The sequence below is a fragment of the Neodiprion lecontei genome, chromosome 1, assembly GCF_021901455.1.
Source record: "Neodiprion lecontei isolate iyNeoLeco1 chromosome 1, iyNeoLeco1.1, whole genome shotgun sequence".
Classification (NCBI taxonomy): domain Eukaryota; kingdom Metazoa; phylum Arthropoda; class Insecta; order Hymenoptera; family Diprionidae; genus Neodiprion; species Neodiprion lecontei.
In genome coordinates this window covers 24,637,244-24,657,104 of record NC_060260.1, presented here as the reverse complement: position 1 = coordinate 24,657,104, position 19,861 = coordinate 24,637,244, and the positions used below count along the sequence as shown (strand labels likewise).

At 40.0% G+C, this 19,861-nt stretch overlaps 1 protein-coding gene across 3 annotated transcripts in view; it reads left to right on the top strand.

The window, feature by feature from the left end:
* LOC107223904 (four and a half LIM domains protein 2) overlaps positions 1–19,861 on the top strand; it is a 142,906-nt gene that overhangs the window by 28,153 nt on the left and 94,892 nt on the right. Inside the window, exon 1 of one of the 3 annotated variants that reach the window (XM_046743173.1) lies at positions 10,436–12,667. The exons of the other annotated variants lie outside the window; for them this stretch is intronic. Coding sequence (XP_046599129.1) covers positions 10,697–12,667 — 1,971 coding nt within the window. The 5' untranslated portion in view covers positions 10,436–10,696. Of the gene's footprint in view, positions 1–10,435; positions 12,668–19,861 lie in introns of those variants that run through there. 3 annotated transcript variants of the gene reach the window in all.

Here is a 19,861-nt window from a genome sequence, read left to right as displayed (position 1 = left end):
TGAGTTGCAGATATTCAAGGAGAGATGCCGAACACTAATGGATTTGCAGGAATTACGGAGAGCGAAGTTGGGACTCGTTTCGTTACACCGGTTAACACGAATTTTGACTTTGGGTTCTAGATGTCAAATCTTCATTTTTTCCACGTAGCTAATAAATAAAGAAAAAATCGTTTTATTAGCTAAAGTATGCTTTAGAAGAAACCAGAATGATATTTCGGATCTTAAGAAAAATTACCTATTTTTTCAAACACTTATTGTAAATAACGATTAAACAAACTTCAGTATGGCATTTAAATTTTTCAATAAAAGTGATTTAGATGCGATACTGAAGTTTGTTTAATTATTATTTAGAATAAATGTTTGAGAAAATAGGTGATTTTTCTTGAAATCCGTAATTTCGTTCTAGTTTCTGCAAAAGCAAACTTTGAAAATAAAAATTTAACATCTAGAACCCAGACTCAAAATTCATGTTCATCGGTGATTACTTTTTAACGTAAAAAAGACAAAAGCAAACTTTGTAAGTAATAAATGAAGATTTTTTTGTAAGATTTGATGCACAGAATCGAAATTTATTTTTAAAAAATATGAACTCGAAAAAAAAATTTTTTCGTTGACCCGTTTTATTTACCGCGGAAATACTAAACCGCATATCGATAGGCAATTATTTTGATCAATCATCTGACGTCACTGCGCACTTCCCGAACACTGACATCACTCCGAATTTGTATATATGTAAGGTGTCCACGTTGTAACCGAATGTCATCCTGGCCCACCCAGAGAGACGTGTATCATTTGCAAATTGTAATTGCAAATTGCAATTTATACCGTATTGTTTGTACGTTTCATATGTCCGTGAAAGTTATTGTGTTCATCGCGTAGGATGATACTGGTAAATAATAATTACACTCCGTTTTCATTTAACCAGGCGACATGTCAGCCAATTTCAGAATACCAATTAGCAAAACACTATTTACCTATTTTTCTATTTCTCACTAAAGACAACTAAAGAGATATTTATTTTTAACACTGCAATCGCTGAAGATTGATTAATCGTTCATTTTGTTCGGTGCGTGAAATATATCAATGCTTTTTGCAAAATAAAAAAAATAATGAATACTGGAATTTAAAACCAAAGCTTAGTTGTCAATGGTTTATATTACGTTGCTTGCAAATGGTGAAAAAATAGATAGATTCTGTCGATTTATTATTGAGAAGACTGTTTCCTAAAATCTAACGTAAACATTTTTTTCCATCATCTTGTCACATTTGCGAATATTGAATTTTACAACACTGCATCTCTGTATCGATTATAATCAACAAATGATAATATCGAATAGTTGGGCACTGAAACGAAAATCTGCTTCAGCGACTTTGCAGAAAATAACTTTCTGAATAATGTTGATCTGCATCGTGAAGTGAAATTGCAAAAATGTACTAGATTTTCTATCATTTGGAAATGATTTGAATTAAAACATCGATATCCAAACTTTCGTACAGGTATAATTAAGTAACGTCTATTTTTTGTATTTTCCAAAAAAATTATCGCACGTCACGAATATACTAATTTGATAAATACTTTGATGTGCGATTACTTCGCGATAAAATTGATAAAACGCATCGCTTTTTCGCTCATCTACCATCCTTCTCAATTCGAAAGCTTCGTGTTTACAGATTCGCAATTGCTTCTACGTTGGAATAGAGTTGACAGATAGTTTCCAAGGAATTCTATTAACCCTGGATGTGAAATTGAACTTCCTTTTAACGACGTGCGAACGACCGAGGTTTTGGCTCGATAATTTTGTTACGAGGATTACGACGCTGCCTGGAAGCGATCCCACTTTGTGGCAGATATCTGACTTACCGATTAGTCGTAAAGTGGCTCGCAACGAACGTTCTTGACTTTTCCGCTCGATGCCGCGGTTGGTTGCTGTCGAGATATGATCGAGACCTATCTTGTATCCGGTGATCCGTCTAAGCCGACTTGGTAAATTAAATCGATTCAATTAGTACCGCGATTGAATTAATTTCTTACCCATGTTGCGATATTGATTTATGCTCGTAAATTACGAATGCAAATTATTTCAATTTATTACCGTTTATCATACCCATAATTTTAAACCTTTTTACTATTTTCTGATTCATTTACCAACGTAAATTTCAGCAATAGTTATTACAGATTTATACGTGAACGTTTACGATTGCAATAATCGGATTCGAGTTTTCGTGCTTACACTTTATTACTTTCGAGGAAAAATAATTGCGCACGGTGCAATCTATATTTGGAACCGAAACAACGGATCAGTAGCGTTTTTTTTTTACGAATCGAGTTATTTGCGTTCAGAAGTGCATGAAATTGAAATAAAAAATCACTTGTTAAATTATAAATTAGTTTCCCTCGACTATCGTTTCAATTTTTTCAATATTCATTCGATAATGTTGTACTTACTAAAATGTTACATGCTATTACAACAATGATATTTACGTTTACTTTTGCATGAGATTGTAGATATCTTGAATAAATATATGAAATGAGTGTAATTGCAGCGAGTAATTACTTCGGCCCGTTGCAACAAGATCTATGCAATCGATCAGGGAAATCTCTAATTGTATATCCATTGTTGCTTACAGCTGTTGTAATAAAAAAAAAAAAAAAAAAACAAATCAATACCGGAAGAAGAAAAATATAAGTGGTACAAAATTAGTCAGATCTAATTTAGGAATTTTTCAAGCTTCTCTGATATATAATCCTGAAAAAACGGTGCGAAATTTGTGTCGTTTAACATCGTTTCAGAGAATCGATATAAATAGACTATTTCAAAGTAACTTAACAAACATGTCAATTTAAATACCAACATCTGCGATGCGAATTTTGAATGTTACACTTTTGATTCATTTAGATAATTTCGCAATCACTTTACAAGCTTTCGCATTTCTAAATAATATGTAACCTAAACTAAACCAGCAGTTTGAGATTTTGACGAATTGTAGATTAACATTATCAACATTCTCAATACTTACAATTAGTATATTAGAACCATCTTCATTATCGAGCATATATTCGATAGAGATAATTCTTTTGACAATCTATTCGTCGCGTGTAAAAATATTTTGACAAAAGATATCACGAATAGAGGATTATTCAAATCCCTGTTTACCGCTACAGAGCCTTTTCTCTTTCTTACATCTTAAAAAATATATATTCAATATATATGTATATATTATATATATATTTTTTTCTCTCCTCTTTAATCCCCGTCGCCTGTCAAGCCTGCCGACTCTACCGCACAATTGATTCCGAGTCTCAATTTATCAGATCGAATTGAAATCACAGACGTAACCCTTTCACTGCGTTACGGGCATTTTGAACCGTCGAGCTACCGAATGACTCACCTCCTTATACAACGATCGGCTGCACTGTACATTGTATGTATTGCTGCAGAATAATTGTGACACGCCGTACGCGGCTTTCGACTTTCGGTAAGTTCATCCTTACATACGTGCATACACGCATACGTGCATCTCACGAGACGGCATTGAGATCTTTTATTCATGCCGTCTCCACGACGTGACCCAGTAAACGAAAACGAAATCGTCGATCCAATTTTTACTCAGAATCGACTCATTTTCCTCACCCGCTTAGAGACAAAAAAAAAGAAACGAAACGAATTGACGGCAAAATTAATCCAGAGACGATCGGATCGTAGAAGAATCTAAGGTTGTGACAAAAACTGAAGCTTCTCATCTTTCTCTCAATTTTTCTCACACTTTCGATCGCTTTCATCTAGCACAGATTTAGGCGCGATAATCGTACCCCGAACTCGCAAGCTCTCAAGCTCGGGACGAGGGAGAGTAAGTGAAAAATTTTAGGAGCAAGTGGCCTCGATGTCTCTTTGATCCGACGTACGTAATTGGGATCCGACGAAAAATTCTTCGGTCTGTAACACTCTGATGAAAGCTTCAAAGTGTCTCTCTGCAGGCTCGGAGACGTTGAAAACGCAGAGGTTTCTTGTTAATATTCCCAATTGATCAGTGATAAGCTCGACGATGATTTGCCAAGCTTTGATATCCTCGGATTTTTTTAGATTTAGTAATCGGCGGAATGATCAAGTCAGCGAATATGAGCCTGAAAAATTCCGATAATTCTGAAAAAAAAATTAATCGTCGAGACGCGCAGTTTTCTGGTAGTTGAATCGGCCGAAAGAATTTGGAGGGGTAGGGTTGATATTTCGAATTTGAAAAGTTTTTCGTTTCGTAAAAGTTTGATTTCTTTACTTCAAGTTACGCCACCAAATAATTTGGAATTGAGCGCTTTCGAAACTTTTCAAATTCTGAACGCGTTGTATCACTTGCCTTTATGACGAAAATGATCATTTTGTGAAACTGTAACAAAAAAAAAAAAAAAAAAACTAATCAACTACCGCGCGAATAAAGGTGGAAAGAATTTTAAGGACATTGCCAAGAAATCGTGGAAAATATTCGAACGGGTAAAATGCAAGACTCGCGTTGGAATGGAAAGAAGTGATGCAGGAAAAAAAGGATGAAACGAAATTTGGTGAAATAAATTACACTCGGCGCGGGCCAAAAACAAGAAAACCGTCTGCAGGATAGATTAGAGATGGTGGGAATGCAACGAAACCGACTCTGGAGCTCCGGTTCGCCCACGCGTTTTGATGAACCGCAGGATGACGTCTCTGTCGGTGCGTTTAGTCATGCCTTATACAGAGATTGGGAAATTTCGCAAATTCTGTACGTGCATCGGGACGATGTGACTCGGCAATGCTCAAACCTGAATTCTTGGCGCATTGTCACGTCCTTCGGGGAAAATCGAACGAATACTTTTGGTGCCAAGAAATCGTACAGAAATGTGTGACGAATTCCGGGGTCAGCAGTTATTGGTAACGGATTCTGGGGTTGGATATTTTTTCGTACATCGGATGAGAGGCGAGAGAAAACTTATCACTGATTAAACAGCTAAATATTTTTCTTGAAAAACTATTCACTTTTCAGATTTGAAAATCAAAAGTGGAATAGATCGATAAAATTATCTTAATCTTAAAGTTGTTATTTATCCTAGTACAACCAAAAATCTATCGATACTATTTTGGCAAGAAATTCACATACGGAGAAACGATCCGAAAATTTGAATGCACGAATTTTGTTAAAATCGTTCAATTTTCGGATCTTGCAACTCTGAGTATGAATAAAAGTTTGTTTCTGTACGGCATTAGTTAAACGTCGTACTGTCTGAGAATATTGACAATCTACGGAAACTCTCGACGCTATTTTCACAATCACTAAATCAGTAGACATTTTGTGGATTGACTGCAGCGAGTTGAATTTAGTCATTTACTACCGTTCACTATTCGCGAATTTTTTAAACAAATTTTATAGACCGTTAATGCCTGTCATGCACGAGTAACTTCGCTTGACGGAGATGATCGGACAGAACGGAATATTACAAAAGGAAAATATTACCAAACGTTAAAAATATGAGACAGTGGAAACGTGAAAAAGTTACACGTACAGAGTGACATTGAAATTTTTTCAAACACTGAATGACACGATGCGTAGTTACTATACCTACAGAAATAAGTAAGGAATGAACAATGAATTTGTAGATAAAAATTGAAATCTACCATTCACATCAAGTTTCGAAATATTACGGAGTAAGAGACTTTATATTAAAGAAAATGATGCAGAAAGTTGTAATTTTATTTTCAACTAACAACAAGTCCATCTTTTTTCTCTATACGTAAACGTAACATATTGAGCAAACAAGTTTTCAGCTCAACTTTGCTTGCTTTGTTCTAAATAGGTTGAAGTGAATTATCTATAATTATTATCTACTGTTACAATTTTCTCTGATTTTCAGTAAAAACCTGCGCAAATTACCGCAGGAAAACGCTGGTCAATTTGCAAATTTTGCAATTTACCAGTCGAGCCGTAATTAGTCTAAAGGTCTCGACCAGGATTCGTCCAGATTTTTCCTTGCAGCTAATTGTAAAGAGTTAAATCATAGCTGTCATTAAACAAATGCCTCGGGTGTTGTTCTACGAGAATATCTCCAAGTATATAGAGCCTAGAATTTTCTCGATGACTCAGAGTTATTGTTCGTCTCGTATCTACGCCAGGCTTTCAACTTTTACCTACTTCGACGATGAGTATTGAAAAAAAAAAACAAAAAAAAAAAAAAAAAACGCGTAATTTCACGAGTGCTGCAGTTATAAACCGATGTTGCAGCCAATTATTGGATTTTTGTAATACGAGACGAGCCATGAGGTAATTTTCAGGTATAATAATCGCAAAGCGCGTTGCGCGATCACGCAAATGAGGTAAAAAAAAAAAAATTTAACGGTAAATTCTTATTTATGTTTAAACATTGACCGATTAAATGACACACGAGTTTTTGAAGATGCCTAATTGTTTGCCTTTGGCAATCGGTACGATTGGTATTAGCAGCGAATTTAATTTGATTTGATGAGTTTTTTTTCTTCTTTTTTGTTTTTTTTTTATTTCTCTCTCTTTCGTCACTCGCATATTTAAAGTCACGTGAGAGCGCTCAGTCACGCAGAAGTTTAAAACTCTCGATGCGGATCGCTAGATTCTTATAGCTTTGTTTACAACTCTGCGATCACGTCGCCGATTGCTATGGGAATATTTTTATCCGGTGAGTTGCGATTTAAAAACTGTATACGGACAGGGATATTTTCTATGAGCGAGGAATCGTGGCCCAATGATGTGTCTATAGTGTAATCATAGATTTATGAACGATGACCTTGATTTCACATTTACGCATGTCAAATGGGTCGTGAAATCGATCACAGCCGGCTTAGCCTACATAGACGCGTTAAGGTATACAGAATGGCAATTCTATTCTTTTTTCCATATCCGCCGTAGTTGCAACCTCAGCTACGACTTTTCGTCGTTCTCTCCCCTCCAAAGAATTAAATGAAATCGCGAAGAGGAGAGAAGAGAAGAAATAATGGTTCGCGGTGAAAATCTGACGGAAAATCGCCGGATGTGTTTAAAGTTAATTAGTCGAGGCCGCAAGGTGTCTCTTCTACGATTGCACATCTCCTCGCTGATTCCCTCACCTCGACGGTCTTTCTTTTTTAAATTTCCGTTTCTCTGTTTTTGAGTTTACATGCTAGATCTCCACGTTTTGAAGTTTATAAAATCACCTCCAATCATTTTCAGATGGAAATTTGTCTGTGCGTCTGTGTGATCAATTTTTTTGTCCGACGATATCTGGAGAACGAGATAACGGATTTCAATGATTTTGACCTCGATCGACGCGGCTTTTCCAAACTTAGAACTGATTAGATTTTGGCGTTGATCGGTTCGGTACTTTTTCAATTATTTAAATAACAAAGTTCCAAAAAATCAAATGAAAATTATGATACCTTGAGAATGGATTAATGGATTTGAATGAAAATTGGTACCGTGAGGTTCTTCGGGTCGCTAATCGAGAATATAAGGTCAGATTTGCAAAATTTAAATTTGGCGTATTCGATAAGCTGAAAAAAAAAATAAAATCATTTGGATTTTGATGAAAATTGGTACTCTTCGGTTTGTTGGGTGGCTGATCACGAATCTGAAGTCAGATTGCGAAATTCAAAATGGCGATCCAACAGGGTGGAAAAAAATCTAAAAATATTCCGATTTTGGTTAAAATTGGTAGGCCGAGGTTATTTGGGTCACCGATAAACAATCCATGATCAGATTTCTAAAACTTGTAATGGTGGTTCCATTATAGTGGTGCAAAATACAAAAAAATCGTCATGTTTTCATGTAATATGGTAGTCGAGGGCTTTAGAAGCGTTAATCACGAATCTGAATTTGTAGTTAGAAATTCGGATTGGATATTGTTCTTTTTTTCTCTATAAACTTGGAACCTGCAGTGTGAGAACGAGAAGTTTGAGGGCTCGTTCACGGCCAATCTAAAGCCACTTGTTTCCCTTTTTGCTTCCCGGTGTTTTTTGACTCACTTTTGATAACTCGCTTTAAAGTTTTCTTCGATTATCGGCTGTATGGGTGAGTGAAATTGTTGATTGAATTGATTACGATCCATCATCTCCATGATACTTCATCATGTGCGAAAGGTATTTCGGAATAATTATTAAGAAAACCTCGCTGAAGAGGCATGCGTGACATTTTGAGTTTACTGAATAGAAAATTGAAAGTATTTCGCATTATTTGATAAGAAAAAATTCAACCGTCTTGCGAGGACACATTTTTGTCAGTGGAAATTTATTTCCGTATGTTGCGAGTACCTTCTTCACCTATTTCAAAATGTGTTCAAAATTGCTTATGCTGACACAAAAACTTTTATCCCGTAATCCCAATTGGTCCATTGATAGTCTTTTCCTCACACCACTGAAATGTTATCAATAATTGTGTGCGCAATTTTTGTAAGTCAGGTCAAGACAGCTAGACAACGATGAGTAGAAGAATCAGTTTCCGGAAACATGACTTAGTGTGAGTCATTGCCAGACGATACCAAAAAAAAGAAAACAAGGTTTTAAGATATATCGTAGAAACGGTGAAAATCTAACTTCTTGGAAATACTGCGTCTGAATTTAAACACGTGTTCACACACTGTACATATGCATAAAATTGAATTTTGGCTACATTTGTTAAATAATACAAATTTTTTAGCGATAACCAGATTCCACGTGCTTCCAATTTTGAATGGCTGTGAAAAATGAACCCTGACGACAATCGTAATATTCATGCTTGTTTTAGCACTTGCGTTAATCAAATGAAAATAAGAAAATTGTTAAATAATGATACTGTTCAATACTTTTTGGACTACGAAGAATCGATCTTTCGTGATTTCCTGACTGAGTGAGGTAAACATTTCTTGTCTTAATCATAGATGATTCTTCTTTCAGTGTGGGTGTAAATATCAAACCCACGTTCGAAGCTTTTGAAATTAATTCTACTGTCTAATTTTTCGTTCAGATGTAATTCAAAACTCCGGGATATTTAACAAATCAATTCATAGCAATTCAAAAAATCAAATCACTACACTCGTTATAATTTTGGTAAATGAAACGACTTAAATTCTGACGAGGATTTCAGTGATCTATACTTAACGAATTTTTTGGCCACAGCTATTACGTTATCAGACCTTCGATACGAAGCAAAATGTCAACGGTAATACAAACAGCAACAATGATAATGACAACGACAGCGCTACCAGCAAAATTCCCGCGCGTCATTAAGTCATAGTCGTTACTTTCGTTTCTTTTTTCTCTTCGAACCGTTATTTTTGGTTAAAGTTCGGTACTTCTGGCGAAAACCTGTTAGTCTCACGTGTATAACCGTGAACACGGTAAATCTGCGCGTCCACCTATACGTAGAACACCTCTAACGCACGAATTGTACAGCGTAAAAATTGGCTGGCGATAAAAGAGCGTATATTTTGCAAAAGCCAGCGCCCGTTAAGATTCGTCCTCCGTATAAATCTGTCCAAGGACGGTCCTCAGGTAGGTAGGTTGATAGGTAGGTACTTCACCACCTGCGCACACCACGCTGCTTTCTCGCGTGGCCGCGAACCGGCCTCCTGCAGTTCGTCCGTCAGTCCGTCGTTCCCTCCCGCGTAGCGTTGGCTCAACACAGAGTCAGACGGGACTTGCAGCCTCCGGCCGACGATCGTTTCTCGTTCTTCGCCTTCCTCGTCGATTCCCGTTCATTGCCGTATAAATTCTGTGAAAAGAAAAAACAAAAACAAAAAAAAGCAAAAAACAAAAAACAAAAAACAAAAAAAAAAAAAAACAACGGAAGGAACGTGAAATGTGAAAAAATTCACTCCTTAGATCCAGCGTATCGGTATGTCGCTGGTGTGAACGCGTTGTGCAAAAGTCACCCGGTCGTTAATTGTAAACGAAGATCGAACCATTTCCCGCAATCGAGGATACCGAGACAAGTCTCGTACACCTCTCGCCTCCTGGAGAACCCCGAAGCTCATTTTTGTTAGTGCGGTTTACAAATTAATGTGGCTTCTGTGAGAGCGTCAAATTTTTGATTAATAAACTTTATTCGACTGCCGCGCGGTGTACGACCTTTCGTTCGAGCTTGCGAGAGTATTATATTTTCGCGGCAAAACACCTATTTTAATCGATTTTTTTTTTACCTTTCATGTCTTTTCCTTCCATTTCTCTCCCTCTCTCTTTTCTACAGCCGTCTCTCTCTCTCTGTCTCTATCTCTATCTCTCTTACCGACGAGTGATAATTAAATTTGGTGATTCAGTGCGACTGGCCGAAGGAGTGAGGAGGCAAGATTCGACAGTCTATTTCGCGGTCGGAGCAACTGTAGTTGGTTCATAATTTGAGTCTCCGTGTCGGCGTGATATTTGTTCAGTTTTAAGCGAGCTTTCCTCTGTTTTCATTTGCAATTTTTTTTATTTATTTATTTTTTTTTTTTTTTCACACAAATCACGGTCTCCTCCCGTTGATTGTGACGAAGTGATCGAAGTTCCGGATAGCTGCGTGCTGTTTGTAGTTTTAGTATATATTTCGATATAGTAACAGTTTTTATGTGATTTAAGATAAATATTACAATCGTTAAAATTTATACTACGATTCTACCGCGTGTATAAATTTAGACTGTGTTGAGTGATGATCTGGTGATATTTGCTCGGGTTCGTTGATTCGTGGTGGAAAATCATCCAAGATTCCGTTCCTGGCTAAAATGACGTCCCGCCTTCGAGGCTCGGCGAAGGAGGAACCAAAACCGACGTCATTGCTCTCGTCGAAGTCTCGGACTTACTTCAGTTCCGGTTGGGAACCGAAAGAAAAGGCCGGATTTGATGGTTCACGGAACAAAGTTTCCCGCAAGGATTCCCGAGGGAAATACGACGGTTTCCCAGAAAGGAGCGAGGCGAAGTACGACAAGGAAACAAACGGGTACGCGGTACCGCCGGACGATGACGAGGATCCCGACCTTCTGTACAAAAGAAGTCGGGATCACTTTGGATCCTGGAACATCCATGACATCATCGGGGAAAGAGACGTGGGTCCAAAGGTGGACAGAAAGTCTCGGCTCGACTTGTTCAAGTCGAACGGAGTCGAGCAGAAGGAGAGAAAAAAGCTTTCAAACGGAAAGTCGAGGGTGAAGCACAGCTCCCCGGATCTCGATGACGCCGGGGATGATCATCACATTGAGAGAAAATGGAGGGGAAAGAGTCGATCGCCTGATCTCGAGCGTGACAGGCACAAACTGAACAAGACGAACAACCTTCGTGACAATCCTCGACCACGTCACGAAAGATCATCGATCAATTCACCAGATCGGCAGGATGACCGGGTAGGGGGGCATAGGCCTAGCCATCGAGCCCTGCTGAGAGAAATCGAAAATCTCGGGACCAGTCGAGGCGGTGAATCGCCCGAACGCTCGACCGAGAGAAGGTACGGCGGTAATCCGTCCCCGGAAAACAGGGACAACGATAAAATCAGGCAACTTATCAACAGGTTCAAAACCAACGAGATCCAGGAACCGCTTTGGGCTGGACGGAAGTCCGAGCAAGGTCAGAGGTCGCCGATCGGCCGGGAAAACGGCGCCAAGTTGTACCAGGCAAAAGTCAGGTCATCCTCGAGGGAGAGGCACGACGAATGGCAAAATGGAGACAAGTATGAGGATGAGCAGGTGGAAGTTCCGAGCTTCAGATCTCTGGAACGAAGGAGCGGGACCAACGGTGATTACAGGGAATCGAACGATGCTGGTTTCCGGAAAAGGAGCGACACGTATAGCCTGGAACGCTCTGGACGTCAGAGGGCTCGGGAACAGGAAGAGAAGCCCAAGGAATCGTCGGGGAAGAGGAGGAGCCACGTTTACTCCGGTTCACCGGAGAAGTTCGACGTCCAGATTCAGAGGTACGAGCGAGCGCTGCCTGGACCTCGAAAGGACCCGGAATTGGGGAGGAAGAATTCGCACTCCGGTAGGGAACGGGAGCCGGAAGTCAGGCGGCGGAGTTCCCTGAAGGTTAGGGATGAGCTGACGCAGAGCCAGGAGAGAAACGGCAGGCACATGCGACCTCTGACCCCGCCTGATGACAGGGATCTCAAATTCGAGGATGAGAGAAGATCCGCGACGTGCAACGCGAAGGATTGGTACGAGTCGAACAAGCAATTCGGTGTAAAGTACCTACAGGAAAACAGCAAACTCAAGTCACCCGATCGCGTCAATTATGATCAGCACGAGGAGGAATACGTGCGACGAAACCGCAGTCCGATCAAGGAAACGTACAGCTTCGGGGAGGGCAGGGTCGGGGATCAGTCCGAGGATGATCAATTTCGCGAGAGGTTTGCCTCACCGCCCAGGATGGAAGCCGTTGAATCTACTCACGAACGTGGTCGCGGGGAGTTGAGGACCAGCAGGAAGTCGACCCGGAGTACGGTCGAAGTTGACAGAGGTCTTCAGCATCAGAATGGACGGAGAAACGAGCCGGTTACCATTAGGATTCGTAACCCGTCGGAGGACCATTACTCGAACGAGGGGCGATCGAAACGTGGCGCGCTCTTTACCGAGGAAACAAACAACGGCATCAGGAACAACCGGAGAAACGACAACGAGAACCACTCGCCGAAAAGGGGGGACATGGATAGATTGGATTGGACAAGCGCTAGCACACCTGCCAGAAAAATGTGGAGCTACAGAGAAGGGGTACGAGGATGAGTTGAAACTTTATTGTTTTTCTTGTTTTTTCGTTCCTTTTTCAACTTCCGTCAGCCTGTTGATCTCTGACATCTCGTAGGCCGCCACACAGTCCCGATCATGCTGGGTGTAAATGGAGGCGCACGATATTTATTAACATGCGCGATGATCGTGGGCCGAGCGAGTTTCTGCGCACGAGTGACCAGTTACTTATACACTATATTTTTCACACCTCACGTCACTTTCCGCAGCAGCAACGCGTCAAAAAAAAAAAAAAAAATGTAAAAAGAAACCACCGCCAAGATTTCGTTACATAAGATGCGGAGTTGCTTAATATACGTCACGTAAATGTCACCACACGCCTCCATATGCTTACTTACCATATATTGTGTAGGACTTCATAGGACACGTTGTTAGATACGATCTCTCCGTGTCGACGTGCGTCGCTTATGTGTTTCATAAAATTGGCCTTTGTACTCCTGCAAGCTCGGATTTGTCCAACCAATCGGCTAACGCGCTAACAATAGCTGTCAAAAAAGAGCACATTAAAAAAATACCCACTTTCATCATACCAAAACTCCGTTGTACGATGATCGGGACTCAAATCCGATCAACGCAACGACGTCCGGTCCATATCGATGAATTGCTTCGCGATACCGTTACTGATCATTCATTTATTTGCTCGTCACTGCCGTTATTCTTCTCACCTCTTCTCAGGCCTTCTGACTTTATACATTTCTATCGACGGACAAGGCTTGGGAGATTTCTTTGTGCCTCGTATATACGAATTTCTGTTCATTTGAAACAAGTTCGTTACGTTTTTTCCTTTTTGAATCAGCTCAATACCTCTTTACATCCGCCGTCTCTTCGTTGGCTTGACTTTGCTTCCACGATGAAGATGCTGTCGCAGAATGTTGCCGATGCTTTGGTGTTGCGAGTTCGTTAACCTAGGTATGCGTCAATGTGAAAAGAAGTATGATAATTAGTAAGAATCATTTGCGATCGTTATTCAAGATGACTAAATATAGCCGGGTGCAGATATCAGCTAGTATTCCTCCCGGCTATTCAATATTTGGCTATACGCCACACGACCGACTCGCACACGTGGGCAGTGACCATATTTGCAAAGAGAAGGCCTGGTTCGCCTGTTGCTTCTATTGCCGTCGCTGCTGCAGCACGTAGGTATAACCAATGTAGGTACACACGACACGTCCACAGATGCGCCTCCACGGATTTTCTCAAAATCCAAATCCATGGCAACGTATATAAACCTGGCCGCGTTTCACAGTCGAACAGCAAAATGGAAAGTCACTGCTATATCGGTGGCCACTTTGTTATTTCTTTTGAAAAGGCAGACCAAGCTCACGTCGCACCATCGATGCATGTCTGAATCATTGTCAGTCTCGCTTACAGCCGGTTAATTACAACAAGCAGTCGCTTGTCGTGCATGCACACGAAACCGGATCGAATCTGCATATCGTTGAGTCGTGTGCACGCGGTCGTTGCTCGAGGTAGCCGAGTGGAGTTGGATCTAAATGAGGATCATTTGCAATTATCAGTTTTCCTATGAAGGTCCGAAGGTGCTCGAACACTTCGACGTCGTTCGGCGATGAAATATGCTCTATGCTTTGTGGTTTACAATTGTAAATGACGGCGATGATCGTCTCGATTATTATCACGTATGCACATCGCAATTTCTACTTGTCCGCATTGTCACACTGAGCGGTTTATGCGTGATAAGTACACGAGTGCAACACGTCTCCCTGCCTACGAATACATTACAGAGATGACGATCGAAGCGGAAACCTTTCACCAGACGATTTTGTAAGGCAAAATTTAACGACGATTTTATAAATATACAACGTTCAATCTTTGCGACTTGCTTTCATGACTATAAGCTGGTTATGCACCAAAGTTATATTGTTCTGAAAGTTATCCGTGTCGTTGAAACGCTGATTAGACACGCCGATCAAAACGGGTTGTTAGTAATCCTTCTACTCTCAGATTTTATAGCACAAGTTTCATTGTTCGTTTCTTCCATTTCCTTGTCGAAAAATCAACATATCGAAATCTATGTGGCCATTCAATAAGCTGAAAGTCTAAATTATCATTACCGTAAGATGCCAATCAGATGTCGCTTTGTGCTATTTTTGGCAATTTTAGACCCCCCCTTCATGAAAATTGACAGTAACACTCACGGGAATTGGGTTCGAATCTATTCCGAAGACTCATGAACTTGATAGATCCCTATCTCATTCGATGCATACTTGAAATTGAATGGAACGAATTCCTATGATTGCGACTGAAACTTATCAATAGAGAGATTTAATTTTTTACGGTGTCTGGTTTGTGGTGATTCTGACCGCAATTTTCAAATAATTGTATTTAAGGTACTGTATCTACTCTTGCATCAACGCGTGTAAGTTTTGTACGAAAATTGTTCAGAATGTGCGTATTTGTGTATGACATTTGTACAGTTTACCGTTAGCACAGTTTATTCGTTTAACACGAAATTCCTAATTTCACTTCTTCACCTCATTCTGATGAAAATAAATTTCTACCTCGACGGTCTGTGGTTTGAACTTTTTCGAAATGTCAGGTGAACATTAAAAAAAACTTCGATACGTGAACACGTTGCAGTATAACTTGTAGTTTTATAGCCACACGAGCAAAGCGATCTACTGTAATCTATGGCAATTTGGGCATCGCGATAGGTACCGAAAGATCAACAAATGTCGGTAGCTAGGTTGCAGTGGATATAAATGTACATGATGCACGTGATTCACATGCCATCAATTGGATATACGTGAGTAGTCGGTATACGTTCACTATGAGCTTCGAGCATGCGAAATCAATCGCACGATTTATAGTTGCACGATTAGTCTGCCGGAGACAAGTCTCTTTGTCGCAACGAAATTGGAGCATGTCTATCCAGCGATTGTGCAAGAAAGATTAATCTCACGGGTGATTGTAGGTACCTACACTCGCTTTTTTCTTTGTGTTTTTATTTTTCTATCCGGACAAGCAGCAGTGGTAGCAGCAGCAGCAACAGCAGCTGTAGGAGCAGGAGCAGTAGAAAGTAAAAGTTTGTTTGTACCACCGGACGTGATTCGATGTGTCATGGCACTGGACATTTTACGCCAATAATTTTATACGCGACACTCGAATCGTTTCGCCTTGGAATCTCGGGGGGCTGTAAAAACACCCCTCGTACTTAACCTTATCGATAATATGCCAGGTATTGCACGCGTAATATTCGACGTAATGATGCTTGCATTTTATGGTTTTTATACCTGCGGTCGGTTTATTTATAGGTTTTATGCAAAGTGATCAGGCTGCTTCACGCTTTTTATTTTACACGCCACCGTTCAAATCGCACTAAGTGTGCACTTTTATCCCCTCGAGGAAGTATTGCACTCGTATGTACCGTGCATGACGTAGGCGTGACTTGGATCGAAGGAACCATTTGGATATTTTGTACCAAGTGTATTATGCAACTTGGGTTAGATTTTGGACTCGTCTGCTAGCAAAAATATGTTCTCACTGAAATTGTCAATATCAGTGTAATCATGTACTCATGATATTGATTCCTTATTCTTAGTTCACCGTAGTTTGCATCATGTCATCATTGTACAAGCCAGCAGATTTTGACTGATTGACTGTACTGGCTTTTTAGTGTCATAATTTGAACCTTTATCTTTTTGCGTCAAACTATTTTGTCTGCATTGGAAACGGTAATTAAGACTCAAAGCGAGACATCACGGACAAGAATCTTGGCTTTTAGACTTCTGAAGAGCCGATTATTTTTTCCAACAGTTCATAAATTCCCTTTGTCCAGAACATGGTTCTTCTTTGCTCCAAGTTCCTTCTACCCAGCGATGCAGAATTAAAAAGGGGACCCAATGCTACACTAAACAGGATACGCTTTACGTAGCTAGAACGTGTGAAATCCAACTTGGGAAAAAAGTATTGCAGGGTGTAGAACGAGCGTACTTATCTACGTAAGCAAAACATAGCTCATTGTATTCCATTTTACTGAGACACATTAAGTCTTTGAAACAAAGTGGTTGGTTTTGCCCACTATCCCCTGACTGTACCCTGTTATTGTATAAGTACTAGTTAAGCGTACCTGCGAACCAAGCAAGGCATATTCACAGCTCCGGTTGAACTGGTATTTCAAGGTTGTCTTCGACCGCTGTTACCGACGTCCTGCAGCAGATCGAAACGTTTTTCTTTCTCCGATCCCTATTTTCAATCCTTGTGTGTGATCCGAACCAGTCTATAATCTCGGTTCTAGTAGCTCGTACCCAGCAGCCACTTTTATCTTTACCCGCTTATATCTCGCTTGTTTTCAAATTCCTTTTTTTACAACAGCGGAACGGATTTATGTCCATCCACTTTGCATCTCACATGAGATGACGTCACACGTCGAACCAGCTAAGGATCGCTATCCTCAGATGTGTCCCCTACCTTGAAACCTTGGTCATGTGCATGTGTATGCTGTTGAGAACCTTGTGACGTCATTGCTATCTTTTTTCCGTCAAACGAAGTTGTAACGCTGGATTTATTCTACGAATCGCGATAATCTACAGCCGACGGTCAAAGAGTGACATTTATCTCGGAACACACGTTCTGAACACGGTTTACTCGAATCTGCGGTTATTATTTCCTAAATCTCTGTCAAACGATTAATGATCAGTTTGATTTATGATGCGCAGATATGTTTTCAGTGGTTATCCTTCTGACGCATATTGATTCTACACGTTGACGCTGTTGTACCCTTGAGAATTGAGCGAAAATCAAATTATATAAGCGAATAACGTCACTCGGCGATCGAGTATTGGCTTTTCACAATTGGTACTCATTGACAGTCACTCTGTTCGCTTTGATTAAACAGCATAAACTGATTTTGGCTTTATCTCGCGACATTGAGCCAGCGTTCCCTAGTTCTATGCTAACTCTAATTAGCTCTATTATTCCCTGTAGAAATATTTTCATTACGTGAAACGCACAGCTTATTGTAGTCAATCTCTGAGTACCCAGAGAGCTGAATTCAACGAGTGATAAAATATCGGCGGTGAAAATAAGAGGCCGTATAATACACGGGATAAATAACAAGAAGCCCGTATAAAAACCGAACATAAAATGTGTTAAAAAGTAACGCAATAATTGAGCTCGTATTTATAATGTGACTCTTAACCAAGTTGCCATAAAACGGTTACCGTGATAATTATTGTCGTTCGCTTCACGCTTGAGGTGACTTGAACGATTGGCATTATCGCTTGTTACTTTACTCTACGTTATGCTGCGACAAGACCGCGGTTACATTAACGAAGCTGAAAGACCAACGTTGCGGTTCTGTGCTCTGCCGCCACATTGCGAAGATATCTTATTCTATGAAAACGATTAATCCTCCAGCAGCTCACTATTTTAACTCAGCCCAAGGAGAAATTTCTCTCTGGCATTAAAAATAAATGTAGAAAAAAGAAACCGAAAAAAAAGGAAGGAAACAACTCGTAAGGGAACGCTGTCGCATATATGTTAGAGAGGGGAGCAAGAATTATGCGGAGGATTTTGCATCCACCCACGTACTTAAATACTGCCGTTTATAATCCTGATACTTTGTACATCCTGCGCATAAAGAGGATTACGCGTACGTACATATAAAACCTGGGCATCTTGGGATTATTATTCTGTAGAGAAATACCGGAAATTTTTCTTAAAAGTGTTCAAGTCAGCGCATTCATCTTTTTAACGTTCAAGCTTCGAGATCAATTCTCGCAATTTAAACAGTGTCAACGTGTCAACTGTTACGAACGTGTTCTTCGTTATTTCATTTTCGCAATCTCTTGAAGCGCTTTCTTTCATTTGTACGTAACGTATTTAGAAAATATTTATTTCTCGAGAATAGAATTCAGTATCTCTTCGATGCGTTAATTTTTCAGCAACTTCAAGTATTCCGAATCTTCCTTGGAACAATTGAATAATGTTTGAAAATATGGTATAACGATATTCATAGTTAGCAGCAGATAACTAACTACTGGTCGCAGAAAATTCAAACGACTTCACTCCATGTGGCTGAAGTTACTGTAACGATGCATGTTGAGGAAAAATCGTCACTTCGCACCATTAAAACTGTATGAAATTTAGTAAACCATACTGAACCAAACATATCCACATTTTTCAAAAGCCAACTCCTTGAAAGTCATTCTGAAATTGTAAAATAATGAATAGCTTCCCGATGTTCGGTGACGTTAACGTTACTTACTTCGACCTCGGTTCACTCCTTACCTTGTAGCGATTGGGGAAGTGAGTGGAGTTGGTGCGTTAAGATTCATGGAATTTTCTGGAAATTTAAAACCTCTACCGTGTAACCGCAGGGACATGCTGAAGTGTAACAAGATGTACGGGAACGCACGCATCCACCATCAAATGCCTGAACCGCTTGGACGGAGTTCAAGAATGCGAAGAGACCTGTGACTAATTTCTGAAGAGCTGTACATAATTTACTTTTGTCTAGGTCAGGAATCTGCTATATGTAGATACGCAGCGCTTGAGCTAAATATCCACACGCAATGCAATCTCGAATATTCTGAATCATCCTCCATGATGCATGCGTTCCGGACCTTCTTTTATGATAGTCTATTTGTGAGCTTCACGCGCAAGGCTCAAGTCTAATTATTGCAAGATCGAATAATCCTTAGGGTAAGCAGCAGAGAAGTAGGAAGGATGATATTTTCAGTTTTTCATATCGATGATCGTGTCTTTCATTCTGGTCCGATTAACAAGTCGCTCGTTTCACGCATGACGAAAGTGATCGAAACCAAACGATGAGTGATTTGGTGACTAAGAGACACGACTAAATTCGGTTGAGATTTAGGTAGAGGCGAAAAAAAGAAGAAACAAGGGGAAAAGAAACACTTGACATTGAGCCAAGACAGGTGGCAAGTAGCCCGAAACTCAATATTCCGAATGCCGTACGGAAATATATTTACTGTGTCAATTTTACCCAACGGTGATGATCAAAAAGTTGCGCAGACCAGCTGGTATATTATCAAGTTATACTTTTATACTTTTTGACAAGTGGTCGTTGTACGTTAATCCTTTCACTATTTCACAATTGGTGGAATAATGCAGGTATAACTGCAGGCAGTAAAACGAACGACATGTCTACGGTAGTTTCGTGCCGGCTACCGTCACCTA